The sequence below is a fragment of the Metopolophium dirhodum genome, chromosome 7 (assembly GCF_019925205.1).
Source record: "Metopolophium dirhodum isolate CAU chromosome 7, ASM1992520v1, whole genome shotgun sequence".
In the NCBI taxonomy this organism is placed as follows: domain Eukaryota; kingdom Metazoa; phylum Arthropoda; class Insecta; order Hemiptera; family Aphididae; genus Metopolophium; species Metopolophium dirhodum.
The window spans coordinates 14,668,466-14,689,944 of NC_083566.1; the positions used below are offsets into that span (position 1 = coordinate 14,668,466).

Sequence of the window (21,479 nt, forward strand, 5' to 3'; positions counted from 1 at the left end):
AGGTTCAAATACAGATAATGTTCCTATCTTTAAGTTTATAATATGACAATATACTCTAATCTTAAAAGTAGCGAATATAAGAAAAAAATCAATCGTATTTAATTTTAAGCGAATTTTCGCGGTGAATTGGTGTGAATTTTTTGTTTCACGTATGAAGCTAACAACAAAAAATTGCTTTTGCTGAACACAAACAACTATGCTGTACCTTTGGAAGTCGAAGACAAACAAATGTAGATGTTACGTCCTTTTAGCATATTTTTATAAAATGTACCTATTTTAGTTTTACATTTTTGATTTCTTATTGTAAAGATTTACAAAAATGTACAAAACAATAATTAAAATATATTGTTCTATAACCTCCTTATGTTTGAAATAGTCATATAAATTAAACTTAAACTGAAGGTCACAAATATTCATAATATTTCACGTTATTTTTCAAAGCATATTGTACCTAATTATTCACATCTTATAAATATATAATCTACTACACTTTAATATCAAAATGATCTTATGCATATGTTTTTTATTTAGTTTTTACAAGTTAATATTTGACATTGATTTTGTTGACTTTAATTCATTTTGTACATTCTTTTACTGAACAATGATGTGTATAATATTATAAGTAGGATTTTTTTTAGCTGGTGTCAAATCATATATACAAATTTATTATTTATTATTTTTTAATGTCAACACATAATATATTATAAATGGCCTATAATATAGGTAGACTGTTTAGTGTTTTGTATTTTTGATGAACGTTATTATTGTTTTTGGAGCTCCTCTAGATCCTATCTGACGTCTGATGATTTCAATTTTCATAAATGTGGAATTCACGTCGCTTGTATTTTTGTAACTTAAAAAGTTTGAATTTTAAAGCGATTCACAAGTTTGTATGTCAATACAATTAATTACAATTTAAAAATGGGGGGACGGAGTGGCCGAGCGGACTAAGGCGTCGGCTGCGACGCAGCCGGTCCGAGTTCGATACCTTGGCCGCGGGCGGCATTTTTCTTCGGGCAAGTCACGGTGTCCGGAGAACAAGTGCCGCCATCCCCCACCCGGGCATGGCAGATACCTACGGGTGCCCAATCAAAAATTCTGCCAAACTAAACACATACGTGTTCTTCCCCCAACCAACTTAACAATCTACAAACTAAAAAATAGTTAGTGGCCTCAGCTGCCGGGCTCAAGATCAATAAAAAAAAAAAAAATTTAAAAATGCTCCTGTAAAATGTACCTATATATTTTGTACAATACTAAAACCAAACATTAGATATAGGTGGTATTATATAATATTATAATGTAGTTTAATTAAAATAAAACAAAATTATTAAGTAAACCAAACATATTCATTTTATAGAATATGTATACACGATATGAGAAATTTCGTCGTTCTGGAATTTTGAAAATAATATACAAGCATAACTTATAAGGTAACAAGGTACCAAAACAAACTGGGCCCCTCCCCTTAGACACCGATATAAATATTTATTTTATACTATATACATTAGTATATAGGGTTAATTATACATCTATTTCAAATATACCGATATATTATAGTATTTTTAATTTAAGACCCCCCTTCCAGAAAAATGTTGAAAATATACTACTGGGAACACATATGGTTAAAATCTGGGTGGCTAGAAGTATCAATTAACACGTATTAACATAATTTATTATACCTACGAGGTTAAGTTAAGAAATAATTAGGGGAGTAAGCCCTAATCTCTCCCCAATTTACGTCCATGTGTATTTGATAACTTATTATGCATATATGTAATACGATTAATTAATAAGTTAATTTAAGTTTTTTTAACTTACCGATGTTAAATTGAACGTGTTTGTCCACGGAGTCCTGTCTAAAGTAGTGACTGAAATTTGGTTTTTCGTACATAGGAGTATCACATTCACTACTCAAAAGTCCATCTTCGACCCTCGAACCGTCTGATTCGATGTCCACAAAGTTTGGACTAATGCCAACAGCCATGGAAAGTAACGCACCACTGTTGCTAAACCATATTAAAAAATTATGATCGTATATATTATAATATACATACATGTGTTACAAATATAATATATTTATACAACGTACAAAATAAATTACTGCAATATCCCACTCCTTCAGTTATTCAGTTATAATAAAACATTTTAGTATGTTTTTAGAAAACTTTGATTTGTATAATACATTTTTAATAATTTAGTACAATATAAAATAATTTAAAAATGCAAATATAAATTACTATTTACGTGAGTAATAAATTCCGTTTTCCACGTTTTCATAGCATTTAAGTAATATTTACTAATTGATACAAAATAAAAGTAAGGACTCTCTGAGTTAACATGTCCCATGTTCATGCAAGTAGTAATGTTAAATATTTTGGTTTCAAGTGTGGGTTTAAGGTAGGCAGGTAGGCGATGTGAACAAGTTCCCTTTACCATAAGGCGTAAGCTAGGATTTCATAAATATAGCAATTATGCCGTATTATATCTTATAAAACGAAAGTAAAATGCCAGTGTCGGATCGTCATTCGAGAATATTTTCTAAAATTTTTCAATATTGTTTACATAGACAACATGATAAATCTTAAATGAAATAAATGAATAATATTATAATATAAACGTAATTTATTTACGTTTAAAATATATTATAAACGTCTTGAGGTTGATGTTGAGAATTTGTTAACAATTGAATAAAAAAAAAAAAAAGTTAATCTTTAAGAAACCATAACTTTATATTTAATAAATAAAACAATTTATAAGCACCTTTTTCAACAATTCAATATATTATTATAATATAATTCTCAACATTTTGCAACTTTTTCGTAATAAATTGATTGAAAACATAATATATTTATTGATACGTTGTGTAACTAATTGATTAACTATGAAAATAAAATACCATTCATCAGTTTGAAAAATATTTTACTTTTTTACAAATACCTTGTACTCAATTATAAACGATACCATATCGGTGGTTTACTGATATCACTAATTGTGTATTTTAATTATCATTTAGGTACTACCTACCAACCACTTTATATTTTGACTCATTATTTAAAGAATAATTATCTATTAATTTAGTTTGACAATACCTACATTTTAATTTAAAATGTTTTCTGATGATTAATTTGTTTGTTAATAAAGCACACGCAGACCAGAATGATTTTCCACTAGTTATAAAACAAAATCCAATAAGCATTACATCACCATCATAGCTATAATAGCTAGCTACTAACTATGTATAATAACCTAACAGACATTTCGCCATTTCGGTTATGTCATATTGAACTACAGAAATAAATCTTATTATGTCAGTTACGTCTTATATCATGAAATTTAAAGTGTAATCATATAAAATATACAATATGGTTGGTGTTTTTGCGCAATAAATCTGAATATGTAACATGATACAATTTAATTAAATTGATCAGATTTGATTCGCGTGATTTATATGTATATCTATGTGGTATTTACAACATATTTGTTTGCTGTAGAACCGAACGTTTTTATTAGGTACTAACTAATGTCGGAGTAATATACTATTACCCCAATTAAACCAATAATATCCTATTAAACCAATAGACCATAATGCATTGAGAACATTGTGTTGTAGGAAAAATATAATTGGTATAAAATATAAATTAAATGAAAAATTAAATTATGTGTAATTTTTTTCAAATTTATTACTATTATTATTCTGCAATTAAAAATTAAGTCCATTTTCGAAATGTAAATTCTAAATACCTACATAAATATTATATAATATTCTTATCTTATATTCTTATATCTCGACGAAAATGAAATTAATTTTATTGTTTTATGATTTAATATGACATTTGGAAATTAATACATTCTTCATCTACTAATTTGTCTCAGAAATACTCTTATGTTTGCATAATAGATTTGACATTGTGATAATCAAATATATTATATTTCTGAGCTCTTAATTCATTAGCCAATTAGAGAAAAGACCTAATAGCAATGCGTAGAAAAAAAACAATTTTTCATTTAATTTACGCTTTAACAAAAAATAATTAAGTTAATTAACTGGGCTTCTATACTTGATAGTAAACATTCACTTATTTGACAGTCGTTACATTTATTATATAAGTAGTTGTCAACATTTACACCAACTTTATTTTAAATGTAAACACATTTGAACCAAGGTTCGCGTACTGAGTGTACTGAGTTACTCATGTAAATATTATTTAAACCTAAGAAACATTTCATTAGAAGAAAACGATGTATTTTATAAAACTAAACATTATTATATTCATTACATTATTATTATCATCATATATTTTAATTAATAATTTCCTATTTCAAAAATATTTAAAATTGTACTATATTAAAGTTTAAAATGTATAGTACCTAAAATAAATTGTTAATTGAATGAAAACTGTATGAAAAACCTTTAACATGTACATTGTATAACGGTAATGGCAATAACCTTTTAAACATTTCAAAAGGCGAACACAGAAAATACAATTTTAAAGATGTACCTATAATAATATATTCCTATTCTTTTAAATTCTGATTTTTAAATTGAGGATATTATGATGTTTTGTTTTATTTTTGTCAGTCAACACATTTGGAAGCGTTACATTTTCTTCAGTCTTCAACTTTGAGAGTAGTTCCGAGAAATAAATTTTATTTATTCGGTACTAAGACCCTTAAGGTGTCAAAAATAGTAATATCCTACTAGGTTCCTAAACAATGGCAAAAGTTTCTAAAAAAGGTTTAAGAAGTGGGTACCATTCTACTGTACAGTAGTTGTCAAGTATGTCATTGTAATGGATGTGTTAAATTTGAATTCAATGGTAAACCATTGTATACGAAAACCGATTCTGAGCGGAGACGGTGCGTGTTATCCTAAAATATTTATATAAATAATCAAACTTAATAATGAATAAAAATCGAAAATATATCAAGACTATAAAATAGCGTTACTTTTCGGTAAACTTTTATACTGTTGAAAGCAGAAAAACTTATGTGAAATGTTCTATTCATCTTTCTTCAACAGTATCTTGTTCGATGGGAAAGTGAATCTAGTTGGTGCATTTACGAGGTAAAATTTTAAAATTCTCAATAGTTTTCAAAAACGCCAAGAAAACAATATAAAAATTAAGGAAAAACGGGAATTTTTACGCAAAATAATCGGTTTTTGTTAAAATCGAATTTTAGGTTTTGGTGTAACTTTAAAACAAATTAACGTATATACATGAATTTTTCAAAGGTTGTTTATATTTGCATTTTCTATACTCGATAAAATTTTCAAAATATTTTGATTTGTTTTGAACTAATTAGGAACATTTTAAGTTTCCAATTTTATTAGTATTTTTTTCTATAAATGTCAATAAAACTTTGTTTGTTTGGTAAAAAAGCTTGAAAATTTAATACAAGGCTCCTACTATATTGTTACAATGACATTTGAAAAATATTAAAAATCCTTAGTCACAGTTTTTATTTATAAGCATTTAAAGTTCAAATATTGACAAAATACGAAAAAATCACGAAAATTAGCAAATTATTTTGAGTTGAGAATTCATAAAAATTTTATTTTTAAATCTAAGTTTTGAAAATGTAGTACAAGATTATCCATAAGTTTTTCTACCTTTATCAAAAAAAAAATGTCTACTAGAAAGTCAAATTAAATTTTTATGAGCGTTTGAAATTCACGTTTTTACAACATTTGATATTTACTCGATTTCTCATGTAACGATTTCCTTATTTTGTTGTAATTAAAAAACGTATGACTATAAAAACTTGAAAATTTCACTGAATGTTTATATTAGCATTTTCTATACACGATAAAATTTTGAAAATAATTTGACTCTTTTTGAGCTGTTTACGGACATTGTCATTTTTCGATTTTTTTAGTTTTTTTTTCTATAAATATCAATAAAATTTTATTTGTTTGGTAAAAAAGCGTGAACATTTAATATAATAAGGCTCCTGATAATATATCGTTCTAATAGCAGTTGAAAAATATTAAAAATACATAAGCACAATTTTTTTATAAGCATTTAAAGTTCAAATTTTGACAAAATTTATCAAATTTATAATTAAATAATTATTTTGTAGTTAAAAATTTATAAAATATTCAACTTTTGTAGCTAAAGATTGTAAATTTAAAACAAGGTTCCACGTAAATAGGTAAATATATAAATTACTTTATTCATAATAATATCATCAAATATACTTAGTAATATCATAGGCTGACTGACCGTTTTCGCTAAGAATCGTTTTTCTTATACAATGATATTATATCATTGAATTCAAATTTAACTAATATCATAGGCTGACTGACCGTTTTCACTAAGAATCGTTTTTCTTATACAATGATATTATATCATTGAATTCAAATTTAACACCATCCATTTCAGTGACCCACTTGTCATCTACTGTACAGCAGAGCGACATCCACTTACCCACCTTTTTTTTTCGTTTTTCCTGTCACTTTAGAAAACTACTGTGAATTTTCAATATGGACCTTCCGAATGCACCAACTAGATTCACTTTCCTATCTGAAAAGATGCTGTAATCGAAAATCGAAGTATTTTTATTTCACCAAATGTTAATGACAGACAAACAAAATACTTCTCAAACGCTTTCGGTTATTTAATATTTTGTTGAAATTTGAAAATATTAAACTTTAAGACTTTTAGTGTTAGATACTTATACTCAATGACATTTTAAAAATATTTAGAATTTCCTTTGATTTATTTATACTACTATTCTACTGAATAGTTTGACATAAATAGAGACACATTCGTTATTATTGTCGAAATTATTTTAAGCTACCATATTAAGAAATTACTAATAATATAAATATAGTAAAAGGTAAACAATCTTAAGAAATAGAGCAGCTGATCGAATCATAGTACTATCGTAGAATCGGTTTTTCTGTATAAAATAATCATTGAATTTAAATATATCGGATTCATTACACTCAATGAAGAGATACACTCGAACCTATACAATACAGCAAAATTAAGTTCTTTGGCTCTATATCATAAAAGTACCTATATTAGTTGTTCTGCTTCCTATAATGATGAAAAAAAGCTATTTTAATATTTTGGCAATAATTTGATAATACAGATTTACCATTTGCATTATGTTCGGTATATTTTATCGTTATGTTGTCATTGGGCATCTATTTGATATTTTTATGTATTAAGGCGCCCGGTGCCGATGCCATTTTGTCCTCAAAAATACAGTCTGCGGCAATAACGATACCGTAGAATCAACCAAATTTCATAATTTTTTTTTTAATAGCTAGAGGGGAATATTCTATAGCCCTGCATCGATCTCTGTTTTTCAATATTTTATTCTCAAACATTATAATATGTCTAAAAAAATACAAGATAAAAAGCATTTTTTTTAAATTTTTTTAATACAACTATTTGAAATAAAATACAAAATTAGAGATCGATGCGGGCTGTAGGAAGTCTTCTTCTTTCAGATAAAAAAATAGTCATTAAAATCCGACAATTCTACAAAACTTGAGAGTTATTCCTGAAAGTAATTTTTTTCGATATAATATACCCTATCAACCCCCTAAATAGGTATCGGGTAGCAGATAAGTGGAAAAGTCTTATAATCGAGGGGGCAACTAAAATATAAAATTTGATTTTCAAATTTTATTGAATTGTAGAAAACTTGAAAAACTGGCACCGGGGGGACCCTTAAACTAAATGTAAATGGTACATTTATGTAACGTTTTATTATTATGTTAATATTTGTTATGATTTAACATCTATATTATATTATTATATAATGTTATAACAAAAAAATCCTCGTAATAATTTAGCGGGGATTTAAAGGTTCACATTACCCAGTAAAAAAAAAATCATTACAAAAGTATTTTTAAATTTGAATATTTAATTAGTTTCAAAATGTTGAAATAATAGTAAGTATCTAATATTATTTACCTGGATGTCTGTTGACTTGTGGTTGGCGGACTCATTGCACTGTCAGAATCTGTTACATCTCTATGTTCATCAGTCCTCTTAAATTCCTTAATAATTAATAAAAAAAATTAAGAAATCGTTATGAACATTTAAAAACTATTAATAAAATATGTTAAACAACAATATTCAAAGTAATTTATACCGTCTCTTGATCTCTTGATTTAATTGATGTGGTCGATTGTTTTCTTATGGATTTTGGGATGGACTTGAGTGGTATGTGAACGAGCGATCGGCTGTTATTTCGATGAACTGCAAACAATAAATGTGACGATTGGTAAAAATATAGCTTATTAAATTGGTTTAAAATACGAACATCGAGGTCAAGTTTTAATTAAGAGTAGTAACTATTAACTGTTATAATCCTTGTAGATGTAGATCCAAGATCAATAAACCAGGACGGCCGTTATATACATATTATGATTTTATTGCAAATTCATAGTATTTCTTACTGAGTTGACCGAATTTGGAAAATATTAACCTTGTAATAGATAAATTTCAATAACCACATTTTTTTTATTATCTTACTGATTACAATGTCTGGATTCTACTACATCTGTTATATTGTCTGTATTATAATTGCAAATAATTATGAGGATAATTAACAATAAGAGTCTCCTAGCTTAAATATAATTTATAAATAGGTAGCTATAAAATGGCCTGTCCTGTGATATATATACCTAACCAGTAACCATGAATCAGAATTTTATACTTTTTTAGTCTTTAAGTCCTTATAGAACTATACAATTAATAGTCAACGAAGACATACCAGTGTAATCGTCTTCGCTAAATCGCCTATCCCCTGGCCGAGGTGACCGATCGCTAGAAAATCTGGATAAACCAAATCGGTTAGCATCGGCTCCACTGGAAACGCCGGCAAATACACGTTCCATCTCTTCGTCTAGATCGTGTGTATCTCGATGCACTTCATTAATGGATTTACTGCTCTCAGCCTGTAATAATAAACATTTAAAAACATAAAACTAAAGTCTAAAATATAAACCACATTTATAATGAACGTTCTAAATAACTAAATACATAAATTATCATTGCAATAATGAAAATGCAATAATTATAATCTCACAATAAAATTAAAAGGAAATTATAGATGAAGAAAGTATATTATAATAATATAGTATCCTATATCTATATCTATATATACATACATTTATGAGTTATAATATATATATGTTATACTAATGGAGAGCCGTCAGTCATAACTCACACCTAAGTCATAACTCATAACGTAATATATTGCTAAGCATAATATTAAATACTATATACATCAAAATTTTCATTATGGACTTGCTAAAACAAAATATTATTAAAAACGATTTCCCGGGTGTTTTTAAAATTGTATATAGGAACGAATAACGATATATTTTAAGCTCTTTGTATTATAATTTATAATATTATAACTATAACAGACGATTGGTTCAGAATGCCCAACTATAGAACGATTATATTTTTACCTATGCAGTGCAATGTTTGAAATTTGTTCTCTCATTATGATATGACATGGACCGTCCATAATTGATCAACAAAATATAAAATATGTACCAATAATGAGGATATGTGTCGCTATAGTCATTGCCATGAAAGCAAAATGCAAGTGTCTACTGTCTAATATTAACCGAGAACGCACACCCTTTTGTAACCGCGGGCGATCGATTGTCTACCAACAACGTATTGTCATTAGTAGGTATACCAAATCGCACGGTTAAGCCATGGGACTACTTCGTCGCAGATATTCTACGGTATAGGTACACGATAAAATTACTTTCAACGAATCAACCAATAACTATCCGAATATTTTTTTAACATCAGACTTAGTGTAATGCATAAAAATATAAAATGGTTGTATATACCTACTCGTAACACTATATTACGTTATACTATAACAACCTTTTAGGGGGTGATATAAAAAAACGACATTTTATTTTCAAACTCTATGACTAAGGAACGCCCTAGTGTATATACAGTGTCAGATCTAATAATTTATAATATATATATATATGCACATAACAGGACGTGTATTTATTATAATTATTAAATAACATTAGAATGTAAAAGAGCCAATAAACACTCAACACTGAATATATGACAAGTAGTACCTAGTACCTATACCTATTGATTATATTCTCTAACTCAGGGGTCTCCAATCTTTTTGTACAGCGGGGAAAATCTATGATACGCTTCGGCATCAAGGGCAAACATTTTTAATTAGGAATAGAGAGATAATGAAATTGAAGATAATATATAAGAACTGATATAGTTAAAAATAGGTACGCTTAAAAATAATAATATTGTGTATGTCATACTATTTATTTGATTTGAAAAGTATAAATTTATAAATTTAAAATTAAATGTATTTATATAGCTATTATATATTAATAAAGCTGCTTTTATAATATTCTCGTAAAAATAGCTACTTGATTGTTAAAAATGTATTTAATAATAATTTGAATTATAATATATAAAATATGACACCTACGGCTGAAATAATACATTTCAGTATACTTTTTTTCCAAAATATATATAGGTAGGTTTATATATTTATTATTGTAATATACAGTATACACTATTCAACATAATATGTTAAATTTGAGTGATCATATTTCCAACCATTCCGTAATAAATGTAAAGAAAAAGTAAAATAATCAACTGTTATCGTACACGGTATACAGACACACAGTAAGCAGTACATTATATTGATCCTGCGTATAAACTATATGCCATGCAAACCAATAACGAACGATTAAAACTGATGGGCTTATAACCACGATATTACAGCTAAAATATCAAACAATAACGATCTCCACAAACGAAAAATTATTATTATGTACTAAATATTTCATATCGAAACAAAAAGCTTCAATTTAAATATCTAAATTTGTTACTTTCAAATGTAAATCATTTCAAATGATATTAAAAGTATGAGGAAATATAGATATGAATACGATTATAATAATATTGATTATGTATTAACTACCTATATGGCTATATCCACCTATATTGGATAGTTACCTAGTTGATAATACAATTTCAAATTTTAAGTTTTATTTTTATTTTTTTTATCATACAATCCATACATTAGTAGTATAATAGATAAGCATGAGTGCTACCTTCTAATAAAATAATAAATATAAGTACATGTAATTTTGTTCAAATTGGATCTTGTTGGTACTTTGGGAGGTCAAAAGTAAAAATATTTTTCATAATATCTTCACAAAATCAAAATTGTTTATTTGTTTTAATCCAAAAATGAATAACATATTCATATTAGCGTTTACAAGAAGCGAATATACCTTTGGAAATATTTTGGCTGTTTTTGTGCTATTATATAAATATTTGAAAGTTTCTACTCTTTTAGTTTGTTTTAAATGTATGAATATGATGGGTAACATTTTTGTTTGTGAATAAAAAGCTTAAAAATGTAGGTACTACGTTTTTACGGATTCCAGTAAAATCACGAAAATTAAAAAATTATTTTGTAGTGAAGAATGATTAAAATTTTCATTCTATTAATAGATAAGGCATTAAGTTACACCATAAAAACAAAAACAATTTTTTGAAAAACTTGTTTTGCGTAAAAAATCTCGTTTTTCCTAAACTCCCCCCTCAAATTACTAACTAGATAAAATTTACACACGCTTCTAGTGAGAGACAACCACGAATACGGCGGATCTTTCCCATCTTATTATCTCTTATTATCTCTTCTTAAAATTTATTATCGATTGAGATTAATAGTTCTACATATTTTCGATTACCTATTTGCTATTAATATTTTTAATTTTAGCATATCATTATTAACTATTAATTAATAATTATTATTTACTATGGACATTAGACATTTATGAATTATGATTGATGTTATTGTACGGTTATTGGATTCAGGAAGGTATTATTCAAGAAATTCAAGTATAACCTATATTTTTTTATTCAAATTTTTTAGCAGGTATGTCATGAGAATGGAAGTTGTAAAACTCATGAAACTTATCCTAAAAATTAAATAATATACAGAATAAAATGTATAGTAAAAAAATATTAACTAACATTCATAGTTCATAAAAATAATAAGTCAATAAAATATATATAACAAATATACCTACAATAATATAGTTCATAAAATAATAACTTTTTAGTTAAAATAATCATTCAAGTTTTTTTCATCAGATGAACATTCCATTAATATTATTACTCCTTCATTTTGGTCATTATTATGAAAATAAATAAGAATAAGTTAAATTTTAGTAGTATAAATCGAAAATAATTAGAACTATTATTATTTTAATCTTATTTGATAATACTAATAAATGTTTGTTAAAATAAGAGATAAGACTATACAGTATAAAAGCATAAAGCGACCATTTTACAGTCATTCGGCGTTTCTTCTCCCTAGGGCCTAGACGCTTGTTAAATTTACTACCAGATACCACCCTCAAAGTTGAAAATCAAAGCATTTGTACTGCCTCAAAAGGTGATGCTAGACACGCAAAAAAAAATAAAATAAAAAAAACACATAGTTATTATTGAAAAATCAATTCATTCATCGCTCCGCTCAGAATATAAAATATTCTTAACCTAAACAATGCAACAATCATATCATAATTTATTAATTTGGTGAATTGCACATTACAAAACGCCCACATAAAAGATAATAATGTTAATAAAATTAAAATCCATATATTACTATAATACTTTATTCTTTGGTAGATAAATACTATACACATATTATTATAATCCACATTATAACATAATAATATAATATAAACACATCATATTCATACAATTTGTGTACTTCCGTAAATGATTTCAACGCGTGTTACAAATTACAATAAGAGTCCAGCTGTAGGTATGTTTTCTTTTTCTATTGATAATTCTATAGACCTTGAAATAAATTTGAAAATGGGATGTTAATGACCACTGATTAATTAATGAATTTAAGATTAGCAATTAATTATCTGCACAGTCGATAGATGAAAAAAAAAATAGAGCACTTGGTAACATATTATATTAAAAAGTTTAATTAGTCTGAAACAGTGTATTTAAAGATACATTTTGTAATCGATTAACAAACACTTGACTTATCTTATTCACTTTACATTTTTAAAAAAATTCAAAAACAAAAACGCCTGACGTAAATAAAGCAATTACTGAAGAAGCAATTATACTCGTTAAATTGTTCGGTTTATTTACGATCACACTCAGCATTGTAGTTTTTTTAATTACCTATACCTAATAAATAATAATATCATTATTACTCTCAATCATAAGCGCAACTAGGGCAGGGGCTTAGCCCTCATATCTTGTAATTGCCCCCCAAAATAAATTATTCAATTGTTTCCTAAAATATTAATAAACCTTTTGAAATTTTTTTTTTTTTTTGAAAAAAATGAAATTAGTTAATTTTTATTTTAAGTTTATAATTATTTTATATTGCCCATGATAAATATGGTAAACATTATTAGGTATATGACTGTATTTGTTTTTAAAGAAACGATTTATGTTGGTAAATTGGTACGATTATAATACGTATTTTTACAGCATATTATTATTGTGAAAAATAAAACTTGAGTAAGTAAATATTTGATTTCTTTTTTATATAGTTTTTATATTTTGAAGTGAATAATTTATAATACGAGGGAGGTGGGGTCAACGCCCCCACGGGTTACTTTTTATGTAATATCAGGGGAGCTACACCCTCCCCCCCACCAAAACATTTTATCTCTAGTTGAGCCACTGCTCTCAATGAAAATATTTTTGTTCAAATGAACAGTAGGTATAATCGTAACTTTAATTGAAGAGTAAAGGTTATCCAATTTACAAAAAACGAAAACACTTTTTAAGCTGAATAAAATCCTATCTGTATTAATTATATAAATTACCTAATTACTAAAAATGAAATTTAATTTGAAGCTGAAATAAATATTTAAAAGTATTCTATTTCATTTTATTTTCATTATTATTATTGTATTAATAACGATTTTTGTACCAACAATTTACTTTGTTACACAATATAATAAAGGTGGGCATAGATTTTTTTAATGTATTACATTAATTCATTGTTTATGCCAGTTGTGGAGATCAAATTTGAATAAAACCCAAATTTATTATTTGCATTGTAAATCAATATGTATTCAAGGAGTAAGGACACTCCTAAATAATTTCAACGCTTATATATTTTAATAAATATGTATAATACTTTAACCGATAAGAGTAGTTTATGAAGTATTTAATGAATATTATAACGTGATTCATAAAGTGTCGTTTTAAACGTCAAACTATGTTTTTTATAATAATATTAATATGTACTTTATTCAGTAGATAAAAGCGTTTTCTAAAATGCATGCCAATTAATAATACTGGTACCTAATGGACATCAATTTCATTTAAAACTCAAATGTAATAATTCATATACTATACCAATGTACCTAAATAATATAAAGTCTATAAACCGAGTGTTTTTTCTAATCAAAGACAATAATTTCCTTAGTGGTTTTCTTCGTTTTTATTGTATTTTTATGATTTTGAAATATTAGAGCAATACAGTTTTTTGAATAGTAATATTTGTTTTTATACTTAGTATTTATTTTACGATATACTGAAGAAAAATGTTTTCTAAGAATTTTGTAAAAGTAGTAAAATTTCAAACAATGGTCAACTATTTTTATACCTAAAATTATAAATATTATAAATTTAAAATAATACAACTACATTACACATTGTACATAGTTTCAATAAAAACAAAATGCTGAAATATATTTTGATGCAAATACAAAGACACGTGTTGGGAAACTACCTCGTTTAGCTCACGCCTTACCTCTGCAATACAGGATATAAAGCAGTGTGCCAGTGTATTCAATTATTACGTTAATTTAAATCAATATTAACTCTGTCTTTGCATTCAAAAAATAATTAAGAGTGAGGTTCATATAAAACCACACCAACATTTCTAAAATCTTTGTCAATATTCTCCAAAGTCTTAAGAAAGTTACTAAAGAAATCAAAAGTTAATGTTTTGAAATCGATGGATTGTAACTTTTGGAGATTTTGTTCTATTAGAAAAAGATACGAACCTATGAATCATATATATACCTCACGACTACCTCCATAATAATTTTGAAAGTAACCATATTTTTCAAAAACACGAACCCCAATTAGTTAACACCCTAACAAAAAAAAAATGTATTGTACTATTTATTATAATAAATACCTAATAATATAATGTAGATAATAGACCACACTCGTATAAATACAATGCGACACCAGTCTATAGGTCAAGGGCGCGTACCGAATTCACAGACTCGACGGCTCTAACTGGCTGCTATACAGCGGGTGCATGGCACCGAGTTCAAGGTGAAAGACTTTGATTTTCTTTCAAAACCAAGGTTATACTCCGCGTACATGGATCACGCCTGTACATTGAAGACCGGCTTCGGCAATCCGAACAAATCGAACGCATTGTAATTTTGCATCGGCATTATTATCCATATATAATATATATAGTAACTAGTAAGCATGTACCAACATCCTACATAGTGTATGCTGCGCCTTGTAGCCCCACCTTATGTGCCTGCAAACGAGCGTCCGTGCAAATTTATTCAACTGCACCCGAGTCCAGTTTAATATTTAAGACATGATATGGTTAGCAACTATTTATTATTATTTAATCATATGTATAATAAATCCTGTATGTATTTCAATTTAAATATGCAACGTAACGTGGTTAAATTATAAAGTTAATTTAACAATAATTTTCAATTCATACAAATGCACAAGATTCATAAAACCAATTATATTAAATTTGAATACCTAAGTTTATTTAAAGTCAGGTGAAGCTAAGAAATGCTAAGCTAAACTTAAACTATTTTCCGGTCTAATTTTTTAAAAGCTCAACTGTCTTACTCTTTAAAAAACTATTAATTAATTTAGTATTCAGGCGAGTTATGACTTATGAGTAAGCTAATCAATGTAATATTCATAAATCGAATATACCTATACTTAAAAGATTAATGAAAATACTGGTATAATACTTAATTAAAAAAGGTAGGTAATATTTAAAACTATAATAATAACACTACATTATATTTGATTATTTATTGATATTCATATTAAATAAATTAAATATATGCAAAGTAAACCACATATTCCTATCTATATAATGTATCATAGAAAATTGGTTCAATTGAATCCTTAAAAAGATTTGGATACCAACGTCTTTTTCACCTTTTGGGGATTACTGCTCACATAGCCACATTACATTTTGGATTTTTACACACCTACTTTAATAACCAAGAAAAAATCCCTTAAATATTTGTATTAAAATGTGTTTAAATAAAATTTAATTGTAAAAAATAAATTCAAAAAATATTGTCGTGTGACATTACAATACAAATTCTATAAAACGCAGACCTTGACCTATTGTACCTGCATGTTCGTAGCAGTATAAGTATCGATATTCGATTAATATAATTATTATTAGTTAGATAGTTGTTTATTATTTTTTTAGTAATTTGCAACAAAAATGCATTTATATAAGCCCATTGTTTGCGGAAATAAACAATTGTGTTGTCTACAATTATTATGAAAGTTAAATAAGTACTATCCGAGAATTAGATTAAATGTATAATTTAGCAATATAATATAAAATATCTTGTTCAAGCATGAAACTAGATGTATATATTGACTATATATTAACTAGATTATATAAATTAACATAGAATCTAATTTGGTAGAGAACACAAATAGTATGAATGTACTAGGTACCTATATGTAAGGTATGTTTATATGTAATAACTAATAATATATCTAAAATGTAACCATAACAATTTTATTTTAAGCAAATTAATTTTTTACAAAGGGTAAAATAAAAAAAATAAATAAAAGAACAATGGTATAGCACAACAGTTATAAAAGAACCTCAAGCTGTTTTTCCAATTTAATAGATATATTTTTAGTCTATAATTTGTCATACAAAAGGACGTGATGGTATTTTTAATCCGATCGTTCGTAATAAAAAATATTAATTATAAAATGAAAACATAAAAATGTTAACTAAGATCTAGTATGTAGTTTATTCCAAATAAAAAAATTTAAGTCCCATAAATAATATATAAATATGAAATAAAACTAGAACCTTAGCTAATGAATTTAATTACATTTTTTTTTAGTAGGTAATAAATTATGTTATTACGTATAAGTTAAACCAAACGAATTAGAATATTGAATAAATATTTCATAAGCTATTAAATTATAAATAAATCATTTTACTACAATAACTCCCACATATGATTTTGTAAACACAACGATTGCTTAGGTATTAAAATATTTATAAAAAACAAAACAATATGGCAATTATTTAAAATATATCTTGCCAAAACAATGGGGATCTCAGTGCTGATAACTTTAAATAACAGCACACTGTTGCAAAATATCGATTTTCTGACAATTTGTGCATACGTTTACTGTCTATTATCATTTTTACAAACATAATTAGAGATTTCACACACATACTCATATTTATGGCAGATCCATAATGCTTCTAATATAAATAATATATTTAATTATACAAACTGAAATAGTGGGAGCAGATCATTTGGATTGTAAAAATAATTTGATTTTCGATTGAGATACATTTTGCACCAATAACCATTATATACTACATAGATAATACAAATTACAATACTGAATAATATTATAAATTAGTAACAAAACAGTATAATTATTCATTAAAATAAAATCAAATTAAATTAAATTAATAATTAACGTAATTTTTAACCGGAATGGTGTTAGTTTTTTCTAAAGTAGAATGTGAATTTCTAGTTTTTTTTACTAGGAAAACAAGAACGAACTACTCACATAATGGTCGAAAAACTGTAATAAAAACAAACCGTCTGAAATTACCGTCAGGCAAAATATAATATTAAACGATGAAAACCTATGAAAATAATAATATTATGTTCGGGCTGCGCACGCACACACAATAAATGTCGTGGATATAGGTATTTTTATTGTAATAATATCGTGCAGCGACGAGCATAATAATATTCGCGATTGTCTTTTATCGTCGCGGTTACGACACTTACTTTTCGCATGATCGGATTTCGATTTGTCTTTTTCGGTCTGTACGACGGGCGGCGCGCGTGTTACAGGTAGCGGCGGCAGCGGCAGCGTGTATCGCCGGTGATCATGTCGCGGGTGCAGGGTAGTAACTACGCGGTGGTGTGTCGGGGGGCGCTAGGGGTACCTACGCAGTAAAATTGCGAGGCGACTGGCGAAAAGATAAAAATACGTTAAACTTTCGTGTCAACGAAAACGATAGAAAGAACAGCGAAAAAAAAAACAAACGACGGACAACGAAATCGAAAATATTAAACCGTCTCTGGTGCAGTGGCGGAGGCGGTTCGGCGGGGGTCGGGCGCGAAATGTTGAGGCGAGAGTAATAGAGCGGCTGGCCGCCTTGGCGTCGCGGCGCCGGCGTGCTGGATGACGGGTGGGGGTGGGACGCTGGTTGCGGGGACGGTTGCGTTTGGCGGCGGGGAGGGACGGTACCCGCTATTCCTGCACCGTTGGCAAGCCGCCCTTTCGCAGCTGGTCCCGGGAAAAAACGCACGAACAACAGCTGTACACTACCACCGCTGCCGCCGCCGCCGACGATGACGACCATACCCTATCGCAAAGGCGCGCGCGTCAGCATGTCGCATGTATACCTCGGGTATATTGGCGCGGCCGCGGCACGCCGGTCCCCGCAAGGTCGCCGGCAAGTTCCCGAGGACGCACGCTCGATAAAGACATTTTGTAATAATCCGTTGATTAGATATTACTATTTACTACCATCGTTCGACATTTTAAACGCACTGTCGTTATTTGTTATAAAACGATTGACGATATATTATAATACCTAATAATGATGTGATGGCTGGTTTGCAAGTACACCACCACCAACATTAATGACCAAAATAACACACTTTTGATTCCTTATCCGTCTTCGATCGATTTTGAGCCCTCCCGGAAGCCACAGAACGTTTTCTTTTTTCCCGCCCCCACACGCAAACTTAATATGGTGCATCAGCCCCATTTTTCAAATACCTAATTAGATTTTTTATATCTTTTAAGGAGTGTTCTGTGATGTTACATTTTTTTTTCAAATGGGATCCATACTGACTTAACACAAATATGTTAAGCAGACAATTTTTTTGAAAATACCAGTGCATCAAATCGAAATTCAAATGAGTGGTTTCAAAATCATTAATATTAATTTATTAAGAATAATAGTTTAAAATAAACCTAATAGTAAATTAATTAACATCAAATATGAAATAGAATAGATGTAATATTTATTCTAGTAGGTAACTACTTATTATACTTGAGCATTTTTTAAATTATAACTATATATAACTAAACAAACTAATATATTTTCAAAACATTATATCTTACATTATACATTATGTCCCCATATTATCTTCTAAACCTATATATATTATTGTGGACTATTACCCTTATTATATAAAGATCAATAACTCAGAAACTACTCGTCTGCTCATTTTAAAAAAAACAAAGTTTGTGCCGCCACACATTCCTTAGATGGTCTAAAAATAAGGTCCTAACGTATACTAAATCATAATTTGGATAAATGTATTATTAAAGGAAATGGAAGTAAGCATGATTGGTGAATAAAACTGTACAAATTGATATCGATCAGATACTATTTTTTCTACTTAATTACAATATGTATGAGATATTATAACCTACCCCAATCGTCTTATTTTTCTGAACTCCAATATGGAATGAGATAAATACTACCACTATTTCTTAATATAGGTATATAATTTATAATGTATGCATGTACCAATATGAATATAATATGATATCTATATTTTATGTATAAAGACCTCTTATAAAACCACATTTGGTGTGTATTTTGTTTGTATTTTTGCTTTAGGTACATATTATATAATACCACCATTTGCAAACCACTCACCCTTCGTTTTTATTCATATAATTAAATTTTACATGTGTATGCGTGTTTGTATAAGAATGAGGCAAATTATTTGTAATTTTATATAGGTATACCTAAGTAAAAGCAACAAAGTGATATTTCAATAATAATAATTGTTTTGTTATAGTATCAAGCCACTTAAAAACTGGTTTGTGTAGTATCAACTAAATTGGAAAGTCATATACACCACTTACGAACTCTAAATTTCTAATTAAATAACAACCTAATATATCTCATACAGAACACAATAAATTAATTCAAATTAATGTAAAACTGTTAGTGGCAATGAAAAATACATGTTAATGAAGCCCGTTGAAAAGTTGAATAGAATATAATATAGTATATACGTAATATAAAAATATTTCTTGAAAATACGTCTTTAATCGTTATAAATTATAATTTATTCCAATAATTACGTTACTCATAGAGTGTGTAGCCATGTAGGTACGACTATAATTCAATAGGTGATAATGCAATAATAATAATAATCAATATTTTGGTTTTACGCACGTATTCGCTATGTACCAACCTATTATTTTCACTAGGCAACGCGTTATGTTAAATACATATTATAATATTATAATATTTATGTTTCCAAACATAATTTGAAATACTTACAACAATGTTATTTAGTCTTTATAAACGTTAAATTTAATATTAGCTATATTTGGTTTTAAAACTATGTTACTTTTGAATATTTGAAAAATTTCTCTCTAGAATAGTTTAAACAAAAGTTCTTGCCAATTTAAATCAATGCAAAAAACAAAAGTTTAAATTTTCTTTGAATAATATTATGTGATTCTTGAAATTGATGTATGTTTTATTTTATTTGTGCCTGTCATCAGTATCACGTTTTGTGGCAGTAAAAAGCATATTTTCTAAAAAGGGGGGGGGGGTAGTAAAAAATGTCCAATAGTTTTCATGAACACCGGGGAAAACAAAATAAAAATGAAGGAAAAACGGGAATATTTGGCATAACTCTAAAACAAATGACCGATACATGCAATTTTTATTGGTTGTTTATATTTGCATTTTCTATACACAATACAATTTTCAAAATATTTATTTGTTTTGAACTGTTTACGGACATTTTCAGTTTCTAATTTTTAATTTTTTTCTATGAATGTCATTAAAATTTTATTTATTGGGCAAAGATTAAACATTGAATACAAGGCTCCTAATATATTTTTGCAATGACATTTGATAAATATTAAAAATCTTAGACACAGTTTTTTTTTATAAGCATTTAAAGTTCAAATCTTGACAAAATACGGAAAAATCACGAAATTTAGCAAATCATTTTGAGTTGAGAATTTTAAAATTTAAATTTATTATTTGAATAATTTTTAAATCTAAGATTTTAAAATGTAATACAAAATTCTTCAAAAGTATGTCTACCTTTATCAAAAAAAAAATGTCAAATACAAGAAATACCATAAGTTGTCCTACATTTGACATAAAAAAAAGAAAGTTTACCGGAAAGTCAAATACATTTTTTATGAAGTTTG

The 21,479-nt window shown here is 27.4% G+C and overlaps 1 protein-coding gene across 4 annotated transcripts in view; it reads right to left on the reverse strand.

Moving 5' to 3' along the window:
- The window catches only part of LOC132948434 (anion exchange protein 3-like), a 59,769-nt gene that overhangs the window by 17,183 nt on the left and 21,107 nt on the right, over positions 1 to 21,479 (reverse strand). For 3 of the 4 annotated variants that reach the window (XM_061018884.1, XM_061018883.1, XM_061018885.1), the window contains exons 3-6: positions 8,740 to 8,923; positions 8,116 to 8,222; positions 7,935 to 8,020; positions 1,822 to 2,009 (exon numbers count right to left, since the gene is read on the reverse strand). In XM_061018884.1, the coding sequence (XP_060874867.1) occupies positions 1,822 to 2,009; positions 7,935 to 8,020; positions 8,116 to 8,222; positions 8,740 to 8,923 (565 nt within the window). Of the gene's footprint in view, positions 1 to 1,821; positions 2,010 to 7,934; positions 8,021 to 8,115; positions 8,223 to 8,739; positions 8,924 to 18,058; positions 18,252 to 21,479 lie in introns of those variants that run through there. The other variant, XM_061018886.1, reaches the window with a different exon arrangement.